The sequence below is a fragment of the Odontesthes bonariensis genome, chromosome 15, assembly GCF_027942865.1.
Source record: "Odontesthes bonariensis isolate fOdoBon6 chromosome 15, fOdoBon6.hap1, whole genome shotgun sequence".
Taxonomy (NCBI): Eukaryota; Metazoa; Chordata; class Actinopteri; order Atheriniformes; family Atherinopsidae; genus Odontesthes; species Odontesthes bonariensis.
Genome location: NC_134520.1, coordinates 26,040,345 through 26,062,701, shown reverse-complemented (window position 1 = coordinate 26,062,701; position 22,357 = coordinate 26,040,345). Strand labels below are relative to the sequence as shown.

The window sequence follows — 22,357 nt, the reverse complement described above, 5'->3', positions numbered from 1 at the left end:
TCCTTTAACGGGATTGTCCCTCCTCTTCCTCTCCTCTAACAGTGGCTTCCTTGGAACACTCCTCTGCGCTCTGGCAGCATGTGTTATGCTTCTTACGTGTGAGATGAGCTGCTCCCAGCCCACCTTTTGCTTTTCCCTCCCCCCCTCTGTGTTTTTCTCAGTTGGAATGTACCAGACGGCCTCTGCAGTTGCAGGATGTGAAGGGGAATCATGGGCAAGAGGTAGAGAACAGGGAAGGAATTTGTGTTCACGGCCAATCAGACTGAAGCATGGCCAACTCTGGTTTTACACAGCCGTGTCTGGCTGTTGTTTTGATGGTACAGTTTGGTTGTGTACACAGAGAGAAAAGGGTTTGGGAGATAATGTGACTCAGCAAGTGCTGGATTGGGCACACACCCTTAACGGTCTTGTGGCGCGTGAGTCAGGTGCCACATAGCACTGCAGTTTGTACAGATGAAAATGATCATACTTGTAGATACAGTAAGATCATAAATCATGTAAATGAGGCCCAGAGGAAAGTTATATTTTTTAGGAGGCTTACAGATGACTAAAAACGATTCAAGCAGAAATGCCTCGTGTTTGCTTCAAAAGCCTTAAAAATGTGCTGTTGTTAAACTGAATTGAACATCTTAATGTTCTACTGGAGAAAAGGTAAGAAATGATACACACGATGATGGGAACATTGTATAGAAACGTGTGTTTCTATACAAAAAACAAGAAGAGACAAAAGCACGACTGCTCAGCTTAAATAGTCCATGGAAATGACCAAAATCCTTTCTTCTGCGGGCTGACTACAGTTTTTTGTTGATTTCCCTATGTGAAATAAAATTCCAAGAACAAGATTTATTTCAAAATGCTTTGACATACATGGTTACATAACAAGAGCAAAGTACAAAAAATAACACAAAGGGCTCCGAAAGCACAACTTGAACAAAGTCGGCACAAAAAACAAATAGATAAATAAAAATGCTGTTGCAAAATCTTTGGCAGCTCTGTGCCAAAGGGTTTTTCAGGGTCAAATCAGTGGACCGAGGGTCGGTCTCACCCCTATAAATCCTGAAGCGCATCCCTTTCTGCCAGAGATGATGTCTTATGTGACTTCCCATCTGGAAGCTGCTTCCTTTTAAGTATTTTGTTTTGCGAGGGTTTCTTGGAGAGGGTGCAAACAGCATTCTGGGACACTGCGACCGTCCAACTTGAGAAAAGTATGCAAGCGATTGTAACAGTGTAAGAGATCTGGCTGTGTGTAGCTCACAAATCCTCGTGGCCTTTGACAGTGTTATTCACACGAGCCCAATGCAAAGTTTTATGAATGCACTTGCAGGTATGACTTCTGTTATCCTGCACTGTTTGTAGTGAGGGAATATTTTAGCCAACAAGTCCTATAGGTTCAAACTGTGCTTGAATGAGGTCGTTTCAGTGTATCAGTCATCTTCTATCAATAATATCAATCTAAAATGTATTGTTGTGCTTTTCTATCTTTTACTGTCATAGTTATAGACACTGTAAGCTTTGACTGGCACAGTTTTGAGGGAATTCGGTTTCTTCCTTTGCATCTTATCCCAAACTTTCACATGGTTGCTCATACATACTCATTTTTCCGTGTGATGTTTGCACTTTGTGAAATACACACATTCAACACTTCTTAAGACGACAGGAAAGCAATGTTTTAGTTGTCTCTTGCATGACTTCGTACAATTTCCCCCCAAATTCAGCCTGATATATTTAGTGCTGGAGGAAAATTCATATAATACAATTAAGAGTCTTTGCAGGACAGTCAGTATTTGGATCCAAGAAGTTTATATCAATATGATTTCAGCAAATGAAATTTAAAACACTAATAGAATGGTTTATCAAATACAGCATGGTATGAGGCATTGGGACATCGCAGAGGAAGAACCTCTGAGCTGCAGTTAACATGGTGAACACAACAACAGAGACACGCCTCTGTCATATCAGATTTCAGACTGGAATAACCTCAATCTAAAAAGACGGCCCCCTCCCCTGGAAAATTTCTGGCTTCAGAAAATGAAGGTATTCATGTGTCGGCCCATTCCTCTTTCGATTGACCTAATGTAACTCAGACCCACCCCTTGCACTTCCAAGTGAGATCTTGTTTTCCTACTAAAAGCCTCGACTACACCGTGTGCTCTTTGCTACAGAGCATGGGCCAAAAGCTTGCGTAATGTTTGCTACCATTAAGTTTATGTTTGAGGGGCGGAAGGTAAAAGAAGGAGGAGGAGAGGCACAGTCTCCGGTCACAAGACTGCTGACAACCAACAACAAGCCTTACATGGTTTTCACTAAAAACACCCATGATAAACGATGCATCAATTCTACAAAGAGTAGGACAGTGGACAAAGAATTATTTGCAATGATAAGTAACATAGTGGAATACATACGTTTGAGAAAAAAAAACACGACATGATAGGGCATTTAGAGTTCTAGCACATAATGCAACACATGGTGAAGAACAAGCAGTTATACATTTTTCCTGTTGTGAATATCTGAACATAATTAAGGGAATACATTTAAACAGACAATGCAGATATGAGGAAAGTCTCTGCTGACTGCAAGCCACATTTGATCTCTGGAAATACTGCACGAGCGTGCCATTTCTGTGGCAATATTGCTGTGGCATCTCACAATTAGCAGATGGGTCGAGAGAGACACGTGACCTCTAAGACATCAAAGTACCTGAATTTCTTTCATTATCACAACCTTGACACAATGCCACCGCCATCATCTGAACAATCTCCCGATCTGGCTCCAAAACGTGCATGTGTGCGTCATCACACATCACACATCACAGAAGGTGGGGACCACGGCTTGTTTACACACCTGCTTGTCACCCCCTGTGACATGTATATCGCAAACATGTACTTAGACATGGATTTCACAGCTGTGCAACATTATAAAACGTGGCTAAATGCAGCCTTAACAGTCACAAGAAATTAACAGTATGCAACACAGTTTTATTTCTCATAGCATATACTGTATGTACTCATATTCAGTGAAGAACTGAGTGCAAGACCTTTAAGTAAAACAGCTAACCTGTGGTTTAATCACTGTTTTTATCACTTCACAAGCATTTACATTGACCACTCTGTGCAAAACTGCATGCAGTGACTCAGATGGGGATTTCTCTGAACACCCATCTGACCATAATCATACATCACTGGGTGTATGGGCGATGATTATGGCTTTATAAATATAGTTCTTACATTTCTGAGACACACAAAGAGGAGGTAGAGTGGTGTGATGCTGCTTGCACTTTTTTCATACATTAAACAAGGCTGACCATGTTTGACTTGTAACGTTGCTTTGTTTTGCAGCATCAGAATCATAAAGCTAGCTTTTTATTTGATCTGATTCTGTCTAAACTTGAGGATCGAGTTTGACCACAAGTTGCTCTCGTCTTCACAAAGCTCCTTACAGAACAGTACTAACTGTGTCGACACGCACGTACTCACCATTTCCTTCCTCTATACATCCCGTGGCGAGGCCTCTGAAACAAAACACAGCTCACTGGTCGAATACCAATTCAAATATCGTACTGATTTGTTTAACTGCTTTTCGCAGAACTATGTCTTTAAATCTAATTAAAGCCTTATTAAATAAATAAATAGAGCCTATAATTAAGCCATTGTATATTTTGTGTTGTATGTGGTACGTTTAACAGCTTTTTACTTTTTTTTCCTTGAGAGAAGGACATGAATGCGCAAATGAAATGAAATGGAACCTTGCCAGCGTTTCCTTTTTCTAGAAGGCACGTGATCCATCCAGCATGTTGACGCAATCATGAGGAGGGTGGAGTCAGCGGGAGGTTATAAAAACACCCACGCTGTGGATTTCCAGCCACCTTCCACGTACCAACCATTAGGCGTATCTCCCCTCCCTTGACCGCCCTCTGCGGCTGTAGAAGCAGTGGGTGAAACAACGACGCTAACGCTGGAGCTATAAAACTAACAACGGGGTGAGTTACCTAAAGCTTTATTAATTATTTAATGTAGCAAATGACAATTGAAGGCCTCTTTTCGTGCTGCTGCATTTCCAATGCGGTATTGATGGCTTTTTTTGGGGGGGGGGGTGGGGGGGATTTGTCGTTGATGTTGTCTAACGGCAATTATAAATCCGTTTAACAGTCAACTGGCGTGCACTGTTTGGTTGAAGTGCTACTGAAACATAAGTTAGCGTAACGGATGTTGGCCTCCCTGCGGCTGTTGCAGCCGTGTCAAATGTTTTAGTGAAGACTGCGTTGTTTCTAGACATTATCTACTCATGTTGGTCAAACGATTGTATTTAGACTCGTTTATTTTGTTTAAAGGTTTCCTTAATTGATTACATGTGTGCAACTGACCAGTTAGCTGAGACTAATTAAGTTGACGCTGTAGCTAAGTAGCGGCTGCTATTGTTAAACCGTACCCCCATTAGCATGTCACAAATCTGTGCTAATCTGCCATTCGGTGACATGGTCAGTTGAACATGGCTTGTAGCAGTTTTCTTGAGTTTAATCCGAGTGACTTGTTTCAGTACTGTGGAAGGTAACGTTGCGGTGTGTTGGTGTCGTCCTCAGGGCTCCCGTTTAAAACGCCGCAGCAAGCTGACGAGCTAGCGCAGTGTCATCACTTGCGACTCTCTTTGAGACGACTATCTGTTTCGGAGTAGTGCAGATTGATACCCCAGACACCACTGCCGCCGCACATCCGCCAAGAAAACCACCACAAATCGAGACAAAATGGTGCAAAATAAGATAACCGAAGTCAAAGGATTCCACCGCTCCTTCAAGGTGAGCTTGAAGTCCATAGAGGAAAGATGCTGAACTGCTGTAATCACACCCTTTGGGAAGCCTGCACTCAGGGGGACTTTATCTATCTATATATAAACACATCTGTTGCTTATCCCCCATCTTAATGCCGGCATAGATATGGCCTGATGGCACGTGCAAGTGTAGTGAATGAGTTCCTAACTTAAATATGTTGGAGCTAATAATAAAATATTTACTCTTGTATTATCTTTAGATGAGCTTTTATCTTTACAATTGTACTTTGATTTTTATGGGCCCAGGAAGTTGGATGACGACAGCCATTATCAGTTATGAATAACAAGTTTAGATTGCATACTATAACAAGCTTATTTATTGCCTTTTTTAGGGACAAAATCCCTTCGAATCAGATGACTTTACCAAAAATGGATCCCATCTCATTGATTCGTTTAATTTTGGTTCCTCCCCAAGACATGGTGAGTGTTTCAAACTGAAGTGTCATGTATACTGTTACTAATTTCACACTTCCTATAGATGTGATAAATCATAGACTTTTGTCTTCCCTCTTAGCCTTTAAGCGTGTTTGGGTTCTTCTTTGCCAGCTCATGGTAATTTTGATACTCCCATTTTGTTAGACATGCCTTCCAGCCAGCCTATTGACATTCCCGATGCCAAGAAGAGAAACAAGAAGAAAAAGCGTTGCCGGGCAACTGACAGTTTCTCTGGGCGATTTGAGGGTAAAAGCTTTTACCTCTGATAACTTTATATTACTGTTATTCACAAAACTTGACTAAATGTGGTATTGCTGTGATACAGAATTGTCCTGACCTGCTCTTTCTGACACAGATGTCTACAGGCTGCAAGAAGAAGTACTCGGGGAGGGCGCTTATGCCAGAGTGCAAACTTGCATCAACCTAATCACAAACAAGGAGTATGCCGTCAAGGTAAGACACAGCCACCTATTGTGCATGACTTGGGTTTAATTGAAAACACTGCAGCCATTTCCACATGCCACTTATGTGTGGGAGACGCCGTGGCTGGCGACCAATTTAGAATGTTAAATCCCTAGGACTGTGCTGACTTCACAATGAATGTTTAGAGGTGTGTTGCAGAGGGCCCTGAACCATTAAATGCTGATGAGGAGTGAGATGTAAGCAAATAAGGCTACTGGATGTACATCAGTGTGTCCCTGTTGCTATCTTCAATGGACATTTTGTAGAAATCTGTTGAAGATCAGGCCTCAAAGTTGATGTCTGCAGGGTTTCCTCCGTGCTACTTCTGCACAGTTTGAGTGTTCTAACGCTAGCTGCAGTTATCGGACACTCTTCACTGTTTTCAGTCTATCGGCGAGCTGGGAGGGATATTCCCACCCCTTTTCTTTATTCTTTTTGCCTACAGAGGACGCTCGTAGCGAGAACATTATGTTCTGCTAACTGTGCCAAAACAAAACCCACAGAGGAAGGAGGGGCGACGGATGAGGGTTGTGACCCAGGGTGTTTACACTACTTTGTTCTCACTCAGAACAGTTCTCTACTTCTTTCTCTTTTCCTTCAGGGGTGTGGGCATGTGGATACATGTCATGCCTTCTGGGGACTTCCTACAGTTTGCTACTTTTACATAGTTTCTCATTTCCTTGTTGGGAGCTAAAACTTTGTGGAATACTTAGTCTGATAAGTTTGCAGTTAAATTATTTTAAAGTGATAGATAAAAACCTGATTCCCCTTTTGTACAAGTGTCCATATCATTCTCATTAATATTTCAGTGGCCACGCACTGACTCCGTTGTCTGTTTGTCCCAGGATAGTTTGGTAGATCCCTTGGGATGTTTCAACTCTGGGGGAGGAGGCATGAAAGTTTGTGATTGTTGAAGGTCTTCTGAGAGTTTGGGGGGGGCTTCAGATTGCTCCAACCAGATGTCCAGTCTCTCCCCTCCCCCTCCAGACATGGTGATGTTGGGGGTGGGTCGCTTGGGTTGCGTCCTCATATTGCAAAAGCCTCAGAAATCCAAGGACAAGCAGAGATCTGTGCTGCACATGTCAGTATGTGAGCTCAAAGACAAACTTTTTCTTAAGGTATTATTTCACAATCCTGGGTTGATGTTTGAACCTGAAGTGAGATTTAGAGAGGACTTCTTCTGCCAGTGGGTTGTGCTTTGATCGATGATCTGGATGAACTACCATAAATCTAGCTGTGTGCGTGTCCTTACCTTGGTATGGTAGCTGTTTAGTTTTCCATTTCCTAATATACAGTCTTGTTATGATCAGCAGAAAGTGTGCTAATTGGGGACTGTTATTCCTGCTGACTCAGACTGAAAAGTGAACAGGCTTTGGACTGTTCATGAGTCTCTTGTCTGTGCATTAATCCTGCACACAAATTGTAACACTCTCCTCAGTGGGCTTCAATACCAGCTGTAATCCAGTAACCAGGAAGGGAGCCATACACGGCCTCCCAGTCAAACAATAACCAACCCGGGCTGGAAAATCCAGGCCTTTTGCTTTGGTGTCAGCACTCTGTCTCTGTCTGGCAGGGTATCATGCAGCTGGTGGCCTCTGTAGCTTAGTTCTAGGAAGTGGTTATTTTTAGATGATTTTCTGTTGTTATCATAAACAGTTTTGGATTAACTTGTGGGGATGTTAAGAGAACAGTTATGAATACTTAAGAGCTCTTAGCACATAACTGTGAGTAGCACGAAAGGATTGTGTATATGTATGTATATATATATATATGTATAATGTGTGTGTATATATATATATATCTACGGTATATCTCTATCTCTGTCTGGTCTGTTGCCATTGTAGGCACAGCTGAAAGTAGGTCAAACTATCTTTGTAATTATGCCAGAGGGCAGGATAAGGTTTGTTTGCAGTAAAACTTCAGGTGTGGTCTTGCAGGCAGCAAATTTTAAAGTACTGTGTACAGGATATATAATCTTGCCAATATTGTCCGTTCTAGTGTAAACATGGCATTGGGCAGGGTTTTTTGTGGTGCAGAGTGAGAGGGTGGACAGCACCTGAATATTTATTTGCACAGATGTATGAGCTCAGTTTTTCTGAAAACTGCTGCCTTTGTTTACATGATAGTTTCTTAACGATCATGTTTTCCTGTTCCAGATCATAGAAAAAAGACCAGGTCACAGCCGCAGCCGTGTCTTCCGCGAGGTTGAGATGCTCTACCAGTGCCAGGGCCACAGGTAATTTACTGCTTGTGTAAAAACAAATGGCACTAGACAGTCCTGCAGACTGAGTGACCCAGTTTGTCCTGCATCACAAGATGCATTCCAACACAGGGAACTCTAATAGGAAATACGTTCTTACGTGGCCCATTTCCACTGCAGGAGCTCAACAGTTCTGGGCGAGAAAATTTACCCCCAAAAAGATACGAGTAGGGAGGTGGCTCTTGCCACAAAATGCTTGGAAGCTTCTGTGAGGGGGGGCTTGAAGTCCTAAGTGTTTAATTTTTAGCATTATATTGTATAGTCAGGTTTAATAAACACATTAGTGAGTAAAATCTGAACTTTGGCTTTAGTCAGCCAAGGAGAGATGAATCGGATTGTGACAAGAAAGAAGTCGACCTGAACTATAGGAGGTTGATGTCTGATTGCTTCACATCAGTTATGTTGTAACTGTACGGTCTGTAGAAATCTGACATTAACTGATTCTTCATCAATACTGCCAAAGCGCACCTCTTTTTGACTGTTGCATAGGCTGTGCTGTGACCTGCCTGTACTCTTCCTCAGAGGTGTTTTTGTAGTATTCACAAATGTGAGTTCAGTGGAAATGCAAAACATCCAGGGCTTTAAAAATATATATATATATATATATATATCTATCTTTATCTTTGAAAGCCACCAGTCCTTCAAGTTCTGGATGCTGTTGGTCAAAATTTGCATGTTCTTGCATGGTTTTTAGCGTTTTCTTTTCCTCCTCCCGGTTCTGCGGGACATTACTAAACACATGGTTTCTGTCTGCAGGAACATCCTTGAGCTCGTGGAGTTCTTTGAAGAGGAAGACAAATTCTACCTGGTGTTTGAAAAGCTTAGAGGAGGTAAGTGTTGCTGGTGTAGTCTTAGTAATGTTTGTCTTTGCATGAAGAACCATGTGATTTACATTTGGCTTTTTTTTTTTTTAATAGAGCTGATTCACTAATTCATTAATCCTCCCTATTAGGTTCAGTTTTGGCACAGATTCACAAGAGACAGCACTTCAGTGAGCAGGAAGCCAGCATTATGGTGTATGACATCGCCAGCGCTCTCGACTTTCTGCATAACAAGGGTAAGACTACTTGAACATAATGGTGGGGAATTTTTCAGCATGTCTTCACCAAAAAAAAAGGATGACAACCCACAGATAAATGTGTAGAAGATGGGTTTTTACAGCAGTTTGGAATAGACAACTTTAGCTAAAATGTTCCTGTTCAGATCGGCCTGATGACAAACTCATATTTGCTGAAACTCGCAAAATGATCAGTTTGTACTTCAAATCATACTTCAGAAAATACCTTTTTCACTTGAGCGTAATGGTTACTGATGGATTTTCTTTTCTTTTTCAGGAATGGCACATAGAGATCTGAAACCTGAAAACATTCTCTGTGAGAGTGCAGACAAAGTGAGTTTATTACCTTCTGTTGGTTCAAAGGGTAACAAATAAAGTTATAAACTGCACTAGGTGTGCCTCATGGTGACGTCGGTGCCATTTATAATAAATCTGTAAAGAAATTTGGCCTTTTTTTTTTTTTTTTTTTTTTAAATGAAAATCATTATCATGTTTTCCTTCTGTCAGATTTCTCCAGTGAAGATCTGCGACTTTGACTTGGGCAGCGGGATCAAGCTGAACAGTGACAGCTCACCCATCTCTACTCCTGAACTCCTGACTCCGGTAAGTCCATCTCCTTACTCTCCTCATCTTTAATCTTTTATCCACTTTTGCTAGTGGGTGTGCTTTTTGTGGGAAGGAAAACGTTATCTGCTTCAGTGTTTTTCTTTGTAGATTAAAGCAAGGAAGTGATCACTTATTGTGATTTGTATTCTTGTTGCAGATAAGGATGTTTTTCGCGCAGTAAAACGTCTTTATCAAACCTAATAGACTGATAATTGCCTGTTAAGCAATACTCAGCAGTGTTTGCTTCAGGACGGCTTACTGATTGAAAGTTGTTTTGAGGTTATAACGGTTCGTTGTTGTGTAGTTTCTCTGAAATGGCTTGAACTAATTCCTGAATTACCCCCACTTTATAATGGTACTCTTGGAAAGAAAGCCTTTAGGTAAACGTCAACGTCCTGTTCCTTATCAGTGGTAAATATTGAGTCCCATTCATGTCGAGGCCAGGATTGTTTAAAGCTCGTGGTGTTGTCTCAACACAAAGTAATACCTCTGGACACACTCCAAAAAGGTGGGGTAGATGGTACAACAGAGTAATGGTAAAGTTGAAATGGCTCACTTTCTGCACATGTCGACGTGTAGTCTGCTGCAGTGAAGATGCAGCCGAGCAGCTGAAGAATATCAGTTTAGCCTGCAGGAATGTGTGTGTTCAAACGCCATGTAACCATCTTTATCTTCCTTTTGCAGAGATAATGGGTACAGAGCATATCTCTGACCTTAAGGCGAGATGGTTAGAGGCATTATGTTTAGTCTGCAGTAAAATGGAGTATAGTTATGTTGCACATCATTTTTATTGGAGATTATCTGCATCCCAACTCTGTCATTATGTTGAGCCTAGACTCTGTTTTTTGGATCCACTAGGTTTTCTTTGGGGGGGGATGGGCTCCTCAGGTCTGGACATGGTATAATTGCCTTGAAATGTGACAAAGACTTACAAGATGGTGTCCTCGGTCATAAAGAAGTTTCATCAAAACCAAAATACAAACTCTCATTTCCCATTTCTGTTCTGTGGTGTGGGAGAGAAAAACATCCCTCTTTTAGCTTGGTCTCTGCCCAGAGGCCCCAGCCACACTTGTGCTGGTCTGCATTTTTTTCTTTGTTTTTCATACAATGGCTCTGCAAAAGGCTTGTTCTAGAAATCTGAGTCTTTTCTCCCCGACACCTAGCAACTGAGCTGTGATTGGCCAAATCTGTGGGCGGGGGAGGGTAACTGGGAGGGACAAATTCTCAGTCTGGTCATGCGCTTTGGCTTGTTTTTGTTGCCTTGATCACAAGTACAATGTTATCTGATTTTCATTTCACTAGTGGCACTTGTACCCCCCCCATAACCACATTCCTATACTGCTGGTGCGCAGTATAATACAATCTTGCATTTATTGCTAAGTTATTGGAATCGCTGAACGTGTTTAATCATCTTTGTTAAGGCATTTGTGCCATGTTTAGTATGAACTGAAAGGGACTTTTCTGTGGGAAAAGCTCTGCACAGTTTGTCTGCTTTGCCTGAAATGTCAAGGTTTTTCTGCAGAAACCAAGGTCTTCCTCTAAGCCTCTTCTGATAATCCTGTGGTTGACAAACAGCAGAGGTGTGTGTCATCAGTGGTATCAGTGTGGTCTGACTATCACGTGGTTTTAGGAAAGCCCCAGGTTGCAATACCAACTAATTCTGCTGATTAGCAGCTTACAGGAAGGTATGGGAACAATTTTACCGTCAAGGTGTACTGGAAGAACAAATGAGTTAAGATTGCTAAGTGCTGCGATTATCATTGTGCTGCTCCACCTCTGCCTTTTCAGTGACAGATGTACGCAGCCGTGGACAGGCTCTCTACTTCTTGACTTGCTGTCTTTGATTTGCTCTTTTTATTTATTTATTTTTTATAAAAGAATTAAGACTTGCCATGACAGCTTTCAGCCATCACACACCTCTTTGAGTTTTAGAACACCTTGAGTGGTGAAATATCCTCCGTTTGCATGTATTTAACAGCTGCCTGAATCCTTGGGCTTCGTCTCTGTTCGCAGTCACCAGACATGTTTTTCATTTTGGAAATGTGGGGGTAGGGATTTTTACAGAGGCAGCTTTGTCTGTGCAGTGAATTTTATTACATAAGGAAGCAGCAGGGTGGAGGTGGAGTTTAGAGACAGCTGGTACATGGTACAGGGACACAATGAATTCCTACTCAGTGTAAACATGCTGCTCTTCAGATGGAAGGAATTATGCAGACCGAATTACAGCTTTAAAAATTCTTCCCAATCCTGCATTTAGAATATTCTTGCTGTAACTCGCATTTAAAAAAAAAAAAAAATAATAATAATTTCTGCTGAACTAAAAACCTTCTCTTCACAAAAAAATTGCCAGTTATGTTTACAAGTTATGTAACTATCCAGGGCTCAGCCCAGTGTCTGGCCACCCACGACAGCCAATCCTCTTTCCCTCGCTCAGTGTTTGGCCTAATTTTTTTTCCCTGGCTACATAAGACGGTGAAGGATCTGGGTTTATCCTTGCCTCCAAAGCAGTGACTCAAAGCTGCTGTCTGTCTACACTCTCCTCACAACATGATATTCCAAACGGGGATCTTCAGCAGAGAAAAGTTGTCTGGCAAATTTTAAATGAGTGCATCAGGGCAGATAAGCATGTGACTGTCACACAGACCCCCACCATCACGCTGCCCAAGAATAGACTCGAAGCTTTAATGCACAACCACGAGGTATCAGCTGAAAGGAGTGCAGCAGCAGCTAAGAGGATCGTTTCTTTTAGATGTCCTCATTTCTGCTATAGTTGGCTCGGCTTTACATCATCCCTGGGGCTAACAAACTTGTTTTTCTGTTTGTCTTCCCATAGTGTGGTTCAGCAGAGTACATGGCACCTGAGGTAGTTGAGGCCTTCAGTGAAGAGGCTACAATCTATGACAAGCGCTGTGACCTGTGGAGCCTAGGAGTCATCCTCTACATCATGCTGAGTGGCTACCCGCCGTTTGTAGGCCGCTGTGGCGGTGGCTGTGGATGGGAATTAGGAGAACCCTGCCACACCTGCCAGGTAACCCAAGACGAGAGACGAAGCGAAAGCGACATTTCTTTCTCCGGTCAGGCGAAGGTAACTGATGGGGATTGTTTATTTCCAGAACACCTTGTTTGAAAGTATCCAGGAAGGAAAATACGAGTTTCCAGAGAAAGACTGGGCTCACATCTCCTCAAGTGCCAAAGATCTGATATCCAAACTTCTGGTTCGAGATGCCAAAAACCGCCTGAGTGCCAGCCAGGTGCTGCAGCACATCTGGGTGCAAGGGGTAAGTCTGAATCCTTCAGATCACTTCCATATACCGGGCACGTGTGACACAAGCAAAGATGAACTGAGCGTGTTTGACTGTTTCTAACAAACAAACATGTCTTCTTTACTATTCAGGGTGTATCTGACACTTTATCAACATCAATCTTACATCAGAGGTAAGAAAACTTTAGAACTGTAACAAGTTAAGATGCTTTGAAATGACATTTTGGAATGTTTATACCCCTGTTTTACAGTTTTTTGTTGTTGTTTTTTTCCTTTTGTCCATCAGAACCAGCAGTACCAGGGATCTGACATTCTTTGCTGACAAAGCCATGGCTGTAAACCGACAGCTAGCTCAACAGGATGACATGGAAGACCAACAGTACCAGGAAGTCCCATATGTTGTCAACGCTACTGGCTCCTCTGTGCGCCTCTCTCCTCACAACTCCAAGCTGGCCAGGCGCAGGCAGCGAAACGGTCAGCCAAAAGGAGGACCCGTGTCTGCTGCAGAGCTGTGTCAGCTCCTGGCCCCTCTCGTTATCGTGGGAGACTGTGCCTGAACCTGAAGCTGGAATTCTGACCCTCACTTACAATTAGGATCCAGAACAAAGACTGCCCTGAGACTCTCCCACCCAGTTCTGACCCCCCTCTCTCTCTTATTCTAGCTGGCCTTGGTTCCCCTGGTATTCAGGCTTTAATGCCGCTGTAAAGGGAGACGCTGCTTGCAGCCCTTTCTCTAAATGCCTTCTGCCCTTATCCAGCACTTCTGAAGCACATCAGCACAGGGCCTGCATATAAGAAACACAAATGTGTACATTCAGGTTTGGGAGGAAGGCCAATTAATGATTTGGGAGATTTTTTTTTTTGTTTGTTTGTTTTCCCCTTTTCCTTTCCTCCATACAACTATTTAGAAGTCAGAACATTTTTCTTTGAAACTAAGCTCAGACACCAAAGGACAACCTGTTGTGCTGCTCCCATGTTACAACTGGATCCACTGTGAATTAAGTTATCTGGAATGTTCTCTTCGCCTGTATGTATACGCATGAAAGGCCCATCTGCAGATACGTACAAGCTTATGCAATATGCCAAGATGAAGGCTGTTCTGTCTCAAAAGGATTTAGTATATGGGGTCGGAAGGGCTGTAAGCCAATGCTGTCTGTGCCTGGTGTGGTCCATTTTGTGGCTGGGGACTCCTCAAAGATTCTGTTTTCCTACATTTAAGTTAAAATTCCTCACATCTGAGCCTCTTCTGTAAATGTCTGAGATTGGCACATGCACTCATCCAGCTTGGTGGCCACGCACTTAATGCTTAAAGAGCAAAGAATGTTCACCTGTGCCCTACAAGCTGTAACTTACCGTTTCACCAATCCATAGTTTTTATGTGACCATATGACAAATTATTAGTGGCCACAGCAATTGTTGGAGGCTGTCAGGCACGTCTAATGGTATACGGCTGTTTAACTTGGTTACGGTGTAAAGCAACCCAAAAACAAAAAATTCTGAGCTTGTAATTCTGGTTATAGTGGTACAGGCTAATTCTAGATGATAAATGGCTTCACAAGTGAGATGGGTTCAGTGGTACTTTCATTGTAAAGAATCTGTGACATGTCCCCTTTGCTCTAACACGAACTTGTCTTTTTTTTTTTTTTTTTTTTTTCCCTTTTTTGATTATATCTATATATTTTTTTTCTACAGATGAATTTATGCATTATATTTAAACTTAAATATTTTGTCAGTAAAAACAACTCCGGTTAAGGGGGTTTGAAAAGCTAATTTTGGCCACTGACCAGAGTGTAATTTGTTGATCAAATACATTTATTTGGACCATTTTTCTTTAAAAGGTGTTGCCGTTTATTGTCTTCTCACCCCTTCAGAACAAAAAATTATGACGAATAAAGAGGCAGATGACATTTTACTAAAGGAAAAAAAGAGAAAAAGGAAAACATTCCACACAAAAAAATCCTCCAGACATTTAGATGTATTAAGTTTACTTTATTCTTCATGTTTGAAAACTCCACGTCAATGTGCCACACTTTTCTTTTTGTATTGCTGTCGATAAGCTTTCATCTTGTGATGATTTTTATTCAGGTGCTGTTCAGGAGATATTTTCCTTTTAAACCTTCATGTTCAGAGTATGAGGTGAGATGGAGCATTCGTGCCCAGTGAAGGAGAGTTTTTAAGTTTAATTTTTTTTTTTTGTGCGTAAGAGTTGGCAATAACTTTTATTACTCATAAGTCGAAGCTCTTTCTGTAACGGGCAGGTAATGGACTGGTGATGAGGTCTCGGCACTGGAGCCATTTCACCAAAGAGGGTTCACGTCATGACATTGAAAACCTGATCCATCACTTAGCAGTGGGGGGGGGGGGAACGTCTGATTCCACGTCCTGTTGCCAGCACTGCAGCGACGGTACTCTGGAAATGGTGTCAAAGGACCCGTTATGCTGATAATAGAACACTGTAATAGTTCTAAAAAAAAAAAAACACAAAAAAACAACCTTTCTACAGATGCATCATTATGGGGTTTTATGTCTTATAATAAGACTTACTTGAATCTGTGTATGCAGCTGTTTTCTCTAGTTTTGGAAACTACCTTGCTATCAATCTTAAAGCATTAAGCTGCAGATCAAGGCAATCTTTAGGGGTTTTAAAACGACAAAAACCAAACCTATACAGTTCAGTATTCTGCCTTTTTCTCCCTCCTGAGCGCCACACAAGTTACTCCTTACTTTTTGATAGGGTTGGATACTCTTAAACGCACAAACTTCAGCCGTACTCTGTCATACCCTGACGGGTATAGTCAGTTTTCTTGGTCATGACCATTTCTACTATCTGTAAAATGGCAGCCTTTTAGAAGCGGGGGGGAGGCAAAATGATATCCTACAGCCTCTGTTTTGTATCGTTTGTCATTTTGAAGTAAAGCAAAGCGTTAAAATTCAGTCGTTCAGATGGACAGTATCACCAACCCTCCCCAAAGTTTGAATGTAGCCCGAAGGCAAAGCATTTACAATCCAGCAACATTGATCAAATGTCCTATAAACGGCTCCTTTTGAAAGGCACGATGAGGGGTTATTCTGTTTATACTGACAGTCTTCAAGCGGTTTGAGCCGACGCCTGATTTTTAAACACTGAATCGCCCCAAGCCCCTTGGTGTTCAGGGGAAGAAATTTAAAGTACAAAAATCCTTCAAGTACAAAAGATATTTTGATTTAAAATATGCACTTTACTGTACCATGTGAATGATTGCAGTTCACTCAAGGCAACATTTATGAACAGTTGATACATCATTTTGTATTGTTTTTTTCTAAAAAAAAATTGAAAAAAATGCAATAAAATGCTTTGAACTACTTTCCTCATTTGCCTGGGTCCTTTATATCATATTTATATTAAGTTTAAGCTCTAAAACTACTGTGACAAGCACTTTTTCCAGGATCACACATTTCATATTAACTAGCATTCTTATCTTTTGGCCAAGGCTGAGGCCATCTCATCCAATTCTGCGTGGTAAATCCCTCTATCAGGAACACTCCCTGATATGTGGGCAGACTATCACTTATGTCCTTGGCTGTTAGTAAATATGAGCTCAGTTGTCTCCACACGTAGAGAAATGTGACTGTGGTTTCACCTTGCATTAGTCACATGGAGTGCAGCTGTGGGGGCGCTCTTCTCAGAAAGACGGGCCTCATCTGACAAGACTGATGCAACCTACTGCAAGAGCTGCAGCTCCCGTGTGCCAGCTTATGATCTCCCCGCAGATCTAACATGATTTCTGAATGCCAACTTATGAGTACAACACTTGTACCGGGCAGAATCGGTTACCATCTGGTTGCAATTGGCGGTGGAAAGAAACATTTATCCAGGCTTGGTGAAAAGGAGACAAAGAGCATCTTTAGTAATATTGGTTTTTATTTGTGCCTGACAGTAACCAGTCAGCATGAGAGTATGGATTCCAGTTTTGGATGTGAACTGTAACACGTAATATCAGATCTATGTGTGAGGTCATCAAAGTGATCAAGAATCAAGTCGTATCATATGATTGCATCAGCTCTTTTAATAATACAGGTTATGTTATTCTACGAGTCGCAGTTCCATGTACCTTTCCCCACAGTCCATTTACACTTTATACAGCAAGTACACAGTTTCAACAAGCCTATGTGTTGTGCAACTTCTATTTCAGCATTGCAAACGTCACAGGGCGAGAGGAAATTAAATGATGCAACAGCAGTGCGTTTTTTGTACAGTGCCTGCAGAACGTGTGGAAGCAGAGGTGTGTGTCTCCCTCTGCTGGAAAGGTCACTCTGATGCAGGGAATCTCAGCCGGGATCAAACGCTTATTTTTTTTAAACGAGGGTACAGTATTTCCAGGTATTTTGCACAGTGGATCTCACACTTTAAACAGCCATTTTACTGTCTCGGATGAATAAATTGTTAAATAAAAATGAACTTTAAGTCATGATGCCATGAAGTTCTGACTTTTCACTTAATCTTTTGACGGCAGCGTTATTATAATCAGGTCTAAGACGGACAATTGGGGAGCTGAGAACAAAAGGAAAGTGGAAGTCAGTGTAGCCGGGAGACCTACAGTTTGTCATTTTCACAGCAGTAAGCAGAGCACTGGTGTATTGATTAAAGATTCTCAGTAAGTTTGCAAAAGCTGACGCCTTTCAGCCTCTCACTTGGAACTAAAACTTTCCATTGAACATGCAAACAGGAATCATTTTAAAAAAAGAAAAAGTTTATTTGGGCTTTTTAACTTTTTAAAAAGGTCAAAAGTGCCAGCACATAGCTGTAAATCAATGTTGGAAAGTTGCAGGCCTCTTTGCAGATCAACCCAAACAATAGACAATACCTTGAACAATACATATTACACAACAAGGGGGCTTTGAAGGTCATTAAATACTAATGCAACGACCAATTTGGTGTTTTAAAGGAAACGAACACAGCTTATATTAATAACATTTGACACACCTACCCTCCAGCGTTCCTTTGGGTCAACAATAATCAACACCATCATAACAACAAAAGCTCTCTCAGAGCCTAAAGAAGTTGGCACAAAGAGGTCCACCTGCAGAAAGGCAGCCAATTAGCCTTTCTCTCTTTCTTTCTTTCTTTGGTTTTTATGGCAGTTGCCCTACCACAATTTGGTGAATTACTGCCTCCAGCTGGTCGTCTATTCCACAAAAACAAACTAACACGAAGCTCCCAAACCATTAACCCTGTTCTCCTAAGATACTGAAACTGAAATATATGCCGTCTCTCGTCAGAATTTCCCAGTAAAACGTCTTTTTCTTCCTCAAGCGTCATCGTTAGTTCTCCTTGTTACTTATAAGATTTTGGACAATATAGCTCAACACAAAACCCGCATTTTCCTTATAAGCAATTATTCAAACCTGTGTGACCTCATCTCATCCTTAATGATTATGTTCCCCTTTCGTTGTTCTCCTCATCCTTCCCACTTTTGAAGGCTTAATGATTGTTTTTAACTGTGTTTTACTTAAGGGACCCGCAGTGTCGATACGATCAATTCCTGGGGCTTCTTTTTTCTGTGTGCTGGTATCCATACCGACATCCCGATGGCTCCCATATTTAGATGTCTGTAAATTGTTTGTTGGATCTCTTTTAAAACATCAGGTATGCTCTCTGAAACACAGTTTAATGTGATTAATGATTAACTCGAATCTGAGCATATTATTGCTTATTGAGGTCATATTTCACTGCAATGCTAACAGAACTGCTAACTGTATACATTGATAATCTATCACTTCCTCTTTTCTGCGTTCTTATTTTAAAAGCTGTATTTTGTAAGCATCTGAATAGATTTGAATAAAGCTCTAATAATTGTTTCTGTGTAGGTCTTAATTACTTGTGGGTGCACAACAAAGTCCCTGTCATTATTCTTTTCGCTAAGCATTGTGAGGTCTACCGCTGCTTTAGGAAGTACCCATGGGTGTATGACTGGGAGTGGTGACATTTGACTGAAGTCTGTTTCCGTTATTTTCATTTCTGTTGCTTTCTATTCAACCATCCACCCTAAACTTTCTCCTTTTCCTTTTCCCAGAATGGTGTCAGTATCTCTTTAGTCAGGTGACCTTCAGCAGAAATTTAAAGACAGCTGAAATGTCCTCAGTTCTGGCAGCATTCTCCACCCATCTCCACTTGCAATGCTGATCTTGGAGTTGTTCCAAAGGCACCTGAACATAAACTGAGAGCCGGATGTTGAATAGTGTCTGACTTTGCTGCTGATCCAAAAGCTATGCATCCATAGTCTAATAGTGAGCTAATCAGTCCTATGTAAACTGCCCTCTCTCTGCCTCCCATTCATTCCTATAACATTTATTACTTTCTTACATTGGTCAACTATTTTCTGAATATACTCCGTCCACGTAACTCTCTCATCCATCCACGATCCTAAAAACCTGAAACTCTCTCCAAACTGTCGATTACATTTTGAATTGGTGTCTTTGTTTTTTTCTACTGACAATTCAAAGCCCCACTTAATAGAATATTCTTCTATCTCAACAATGGCATCTCGTAATAATAAATTCTAAATTCGTACTTCCCTTCCAAATAGCCCCATTGTCCACGAAGGGTGAAAATCCCATTTCTTTTTTCCAAATTTTAGAAAACACAATTTATCCCGATAGAAAACAACAGAGGACTCACTATGCTACCTGAGCTGTTCCAGTTTCCACATCAAACTTTACTGAAAAAAAAAAAACATTTACTCTAACTTGAATTGATCTGCCATATAGAAAATCCTTCAACCATCTGTACATATGATTTAACTCATAATTTACTACATTTAATTGACACTCCTTCTCTCCACAACATGTAATTAGCTTTCTGTGTCAAAGAGGAAAGCCACCACACTCACCTTGTTAGTCTTCCCTTATTCCTATTCTAAATCCACTCGAATATTTTCATTCATAGCTTTTATTTTCCACAAAATAGAATTTTTTTTTCTCTCATTCATCATTCCCTCCATAATCTCGCATACATTCGATGTTAATGCAATAGGCCTTTAATTCCCTGGGCTTGTGCCATCCTTTTAGTAATACGTTGGTACTATAACCGCTTCGTTCCAGATTTGCAGCAATTTCCCTTTTCCCCCAAACTTTATGATAGAAATCTAATAAAATGGTACATTTCTTAAATCATCGCCGTCTTCGTCTTGTATTAGTTCCTCATTCTCAGCTATTGTAGTCTCTCTTCCCCATTTCCCTCTTCACTCATATAGTCAGAACTCGGAGGTTTGAACCAGCATCTCTGCTTACTCCTCAACTATCACAGCTGTGGGTTTATTTCTGACCAAGACTGGAGATCCACATTCCCCTTTTAATACATCTTTTTTCTTTTTTATCATTTCCCATACTCTAGGAATCTCTACAAAAGTTGCCTCTTTAATCGTTTCCCTCATTTTAGCCTGTAATGGTTTATAATTAATAAGCTTCTGGAACGTCCAAATTTCTTTTGAGCCATTTCAAAGCTTTATTTCTAGACTTTATCACAGTTTCACAATCCTTTGTCTCCATTTTCTCTTTATGTTTTCCACTATTACTTATAATCAGCGATCCAAGTCATCGACATCTTGATTTAAATCAGTCTCTTTCACTAATCCTTTTAAATTGTCTATCTCGTCCATCAGTATCATATGCTTCCATTTTTGGGCCCCTCTCAGTTATTATAGGGTACTGGGCTCTCCTTACTGTTGTTCCTTTTACAGTAAAGAGAGCAAATCCCTGCTCTTGTTGATTCTGGAACTAGCGTAAGATCTGTTGCAGATTCTGCTCCTCTTCAAATATCAATTTTCATGTATCGTTTCCATCATTGAGACAAACTAGGTATTTAATATCCGTCATCTCTTCAATCACTACTCCATTTATATCATTATAACTATCCCATAATGTACTGTGAGCATTAAAATCTCCACAACAAACTCAAACTCTTTTCCATGAACATTCACAGCTGATTCCTCCAGCGACTCCAACATAATATTCTTAGAAGGGTTTTAAAAATGTACTCTTTCAACCATGCCATCTTCCATCCAAACTTCCATCCCTATCATCTCCAACTCTTTACCTTTCTTCAACACTCAAGCCACTTCACTTGAATACATAGGAATTCTTGCTAATTATCCTTTCGCTGATTACCTGCCTTGCACACCTGACGGCAACACCACGTGACTGCGTGGCTCCTACAAAAACGCCGAGCAGCTGCTTGTCTGAAATTTGTCGGAGGAGCTGGAGGTAGGTAAGGTATGAGGAGCAATTTAAGGTTTAATAGGCCTATGTTTGACGACCTGTCTGCCAGTTTTAGAAAAGTGCGAACTGAGATGATTTTGTTTGAGCCATCCGCTAGACTTGTCTTTTCCTTTTCTGTCCTCTCAAACCCCAGCTGGTCAAACCCTTCCACAGGTTTCTTCTTGCTAAAAGGGAGGACTTTCTCCACAGGACGGGGGACTGGACCGAAGAGCCGTTATGGTGCAATCTGTTTGTTTCCTGAGCAAGGAAGGGTTTTTTTTTTTTTTTTTTTAATTGGCTCTGTATGAATAACTTTGACTAATTTTGAAGTAATTTGCTTGGATTGTGATTACAATGAATTGGATTCTAATAGGCTTGAATTTGACTATCATTAAAGTGCCTGATTTTGGCGCTATAGGGCTATACATAAACTGAATTAACTTAAAGTAGTTCTGAGCCACTCCAACCTGATATAGCTTAAAACTGTAAACACAACTCATTTAAGAGGTTACTCTACCCAATTTATTACATTAACTTTTAAATGTGTAGTTGAAGACTTTTTATTTTCTGCATTTGTACTTTAAGGCAGATATGCAGCGAATGTGAGGCAGCTGTGGTTTTTATTTTTATTTTATTTTTTATTATTATTATTAAAGGCTTCTCATGAACGATATTTCTGTGTCGACCAAAACCACCTGGAGCGGGTTATTTTCAGACCTGGCAACGATCAAGTGTCTTAGTGAAACCATGAAGACAAACTTGGAGCGTAATAAACAAGTTAACTTTAGATTTGTATTTATTTCCTGTTTGTGGCTGTGGAATTTTAATTTGCAGCTTTTCCATTTCTACAACCGAACTCTGGATTCCTGTCAAATAAAAAATATTAAACCTTTCCTAATTTCTTTGACGTGCAAACTAACACACAATGACAACCCTTAAAACTATAACTAGTAATGTTTTGTATCTCTGGGGGGGAGCTTAATGAAGGAGTAAATGGGAAAAGTTGATGAAGCTCCTGGCTCATTAATGGATAACTCTTTGGCTTTATTTGAAAGCGGATTTTTAAGTATAAATGTTTCGTAAAGTCGACGCTAGTTTTCGTTCGAGCTCGGCGGTTAAACTTTGGATTCATTAACAGTGTATCGTCCTGTGACGTCATCGAGCGTGGAATCTGGAACCTCACGCGAGACTTCAAGTCTGCTCCAATTCAACATGGCGC

At 40.9% G+C, this 22,357-nt stretch overlaps 1 protein-coding gene across 1 annotated transcript; it reads left to right on the top strand.

Annotated features, from left to right (window-relative positions):
- Positions 1 to 3,842: 3,842 nt before the first annotated feature.
- On the top strand, positions 3,843 to 16,246 carry mknk2b (MAPK interacting serine/threonine kinase 2b). Its single transcript, XM_075485726.1, has 14 exons — positions 3,843 to 3,976; positions 4,577 to 4,789; positions 5,154 to 5,241; positions 5,401 to 5,502; positions 5,612 to 5,709; positions 7,875 to 7,954; positions 8,735 to 8,808; positions 8,931 to 9,035; positions 9,313 to 9,368; positions 9,543 to 9,638; positions 12,475 to 12,669; positions 12,755 to 12,919; positions 13,036 to 13,076; positions 13,190 to 16,246. The coding sequence occupies exons 2-14, from the start codon at positions 4,739 to 4,741 to the stop codon at positions 13,458 to 13,460; spliced, it is 1,422 nt and encodes a 473-aa protein (XP_075341841.1). The 5' UTR covers positions 3,843 to 3,976; positions 4,577 to 4,738; the 3' UTR covers positions 13,461 to 16,246.
- Positions 16,247 to 22,357: the final 6,111 nt, after the last annotated feature.

What these genes read in the sequence shown, in the direction of transcription:
- mknk2b (XM_075485726.1), top strand. Translation starts at nt 4,739, where the DNA reads ATGGTGCAAAATAAGATAACCGAAGTCAAAGGATTCCACCGCTCCTTC. An exon ending in ACAAGGAGTATGCCGTCAAG is followed by an intron (nt 5,710 to 7,874) that starts GTAAGACACAGC and finishes TTCCTGTTCCAG; the next exon opens with ATCATAGAAAAAAGACCAGG. An exon ending in AGCACATCTGGGTGCAAGGG is followed by an intron (nt 12,920 to 13,035) that starts GTAAGTCTGAAT and finishes TTTACTATTCAG; the next exon opens with GGTGTATCTGACACTTTATC.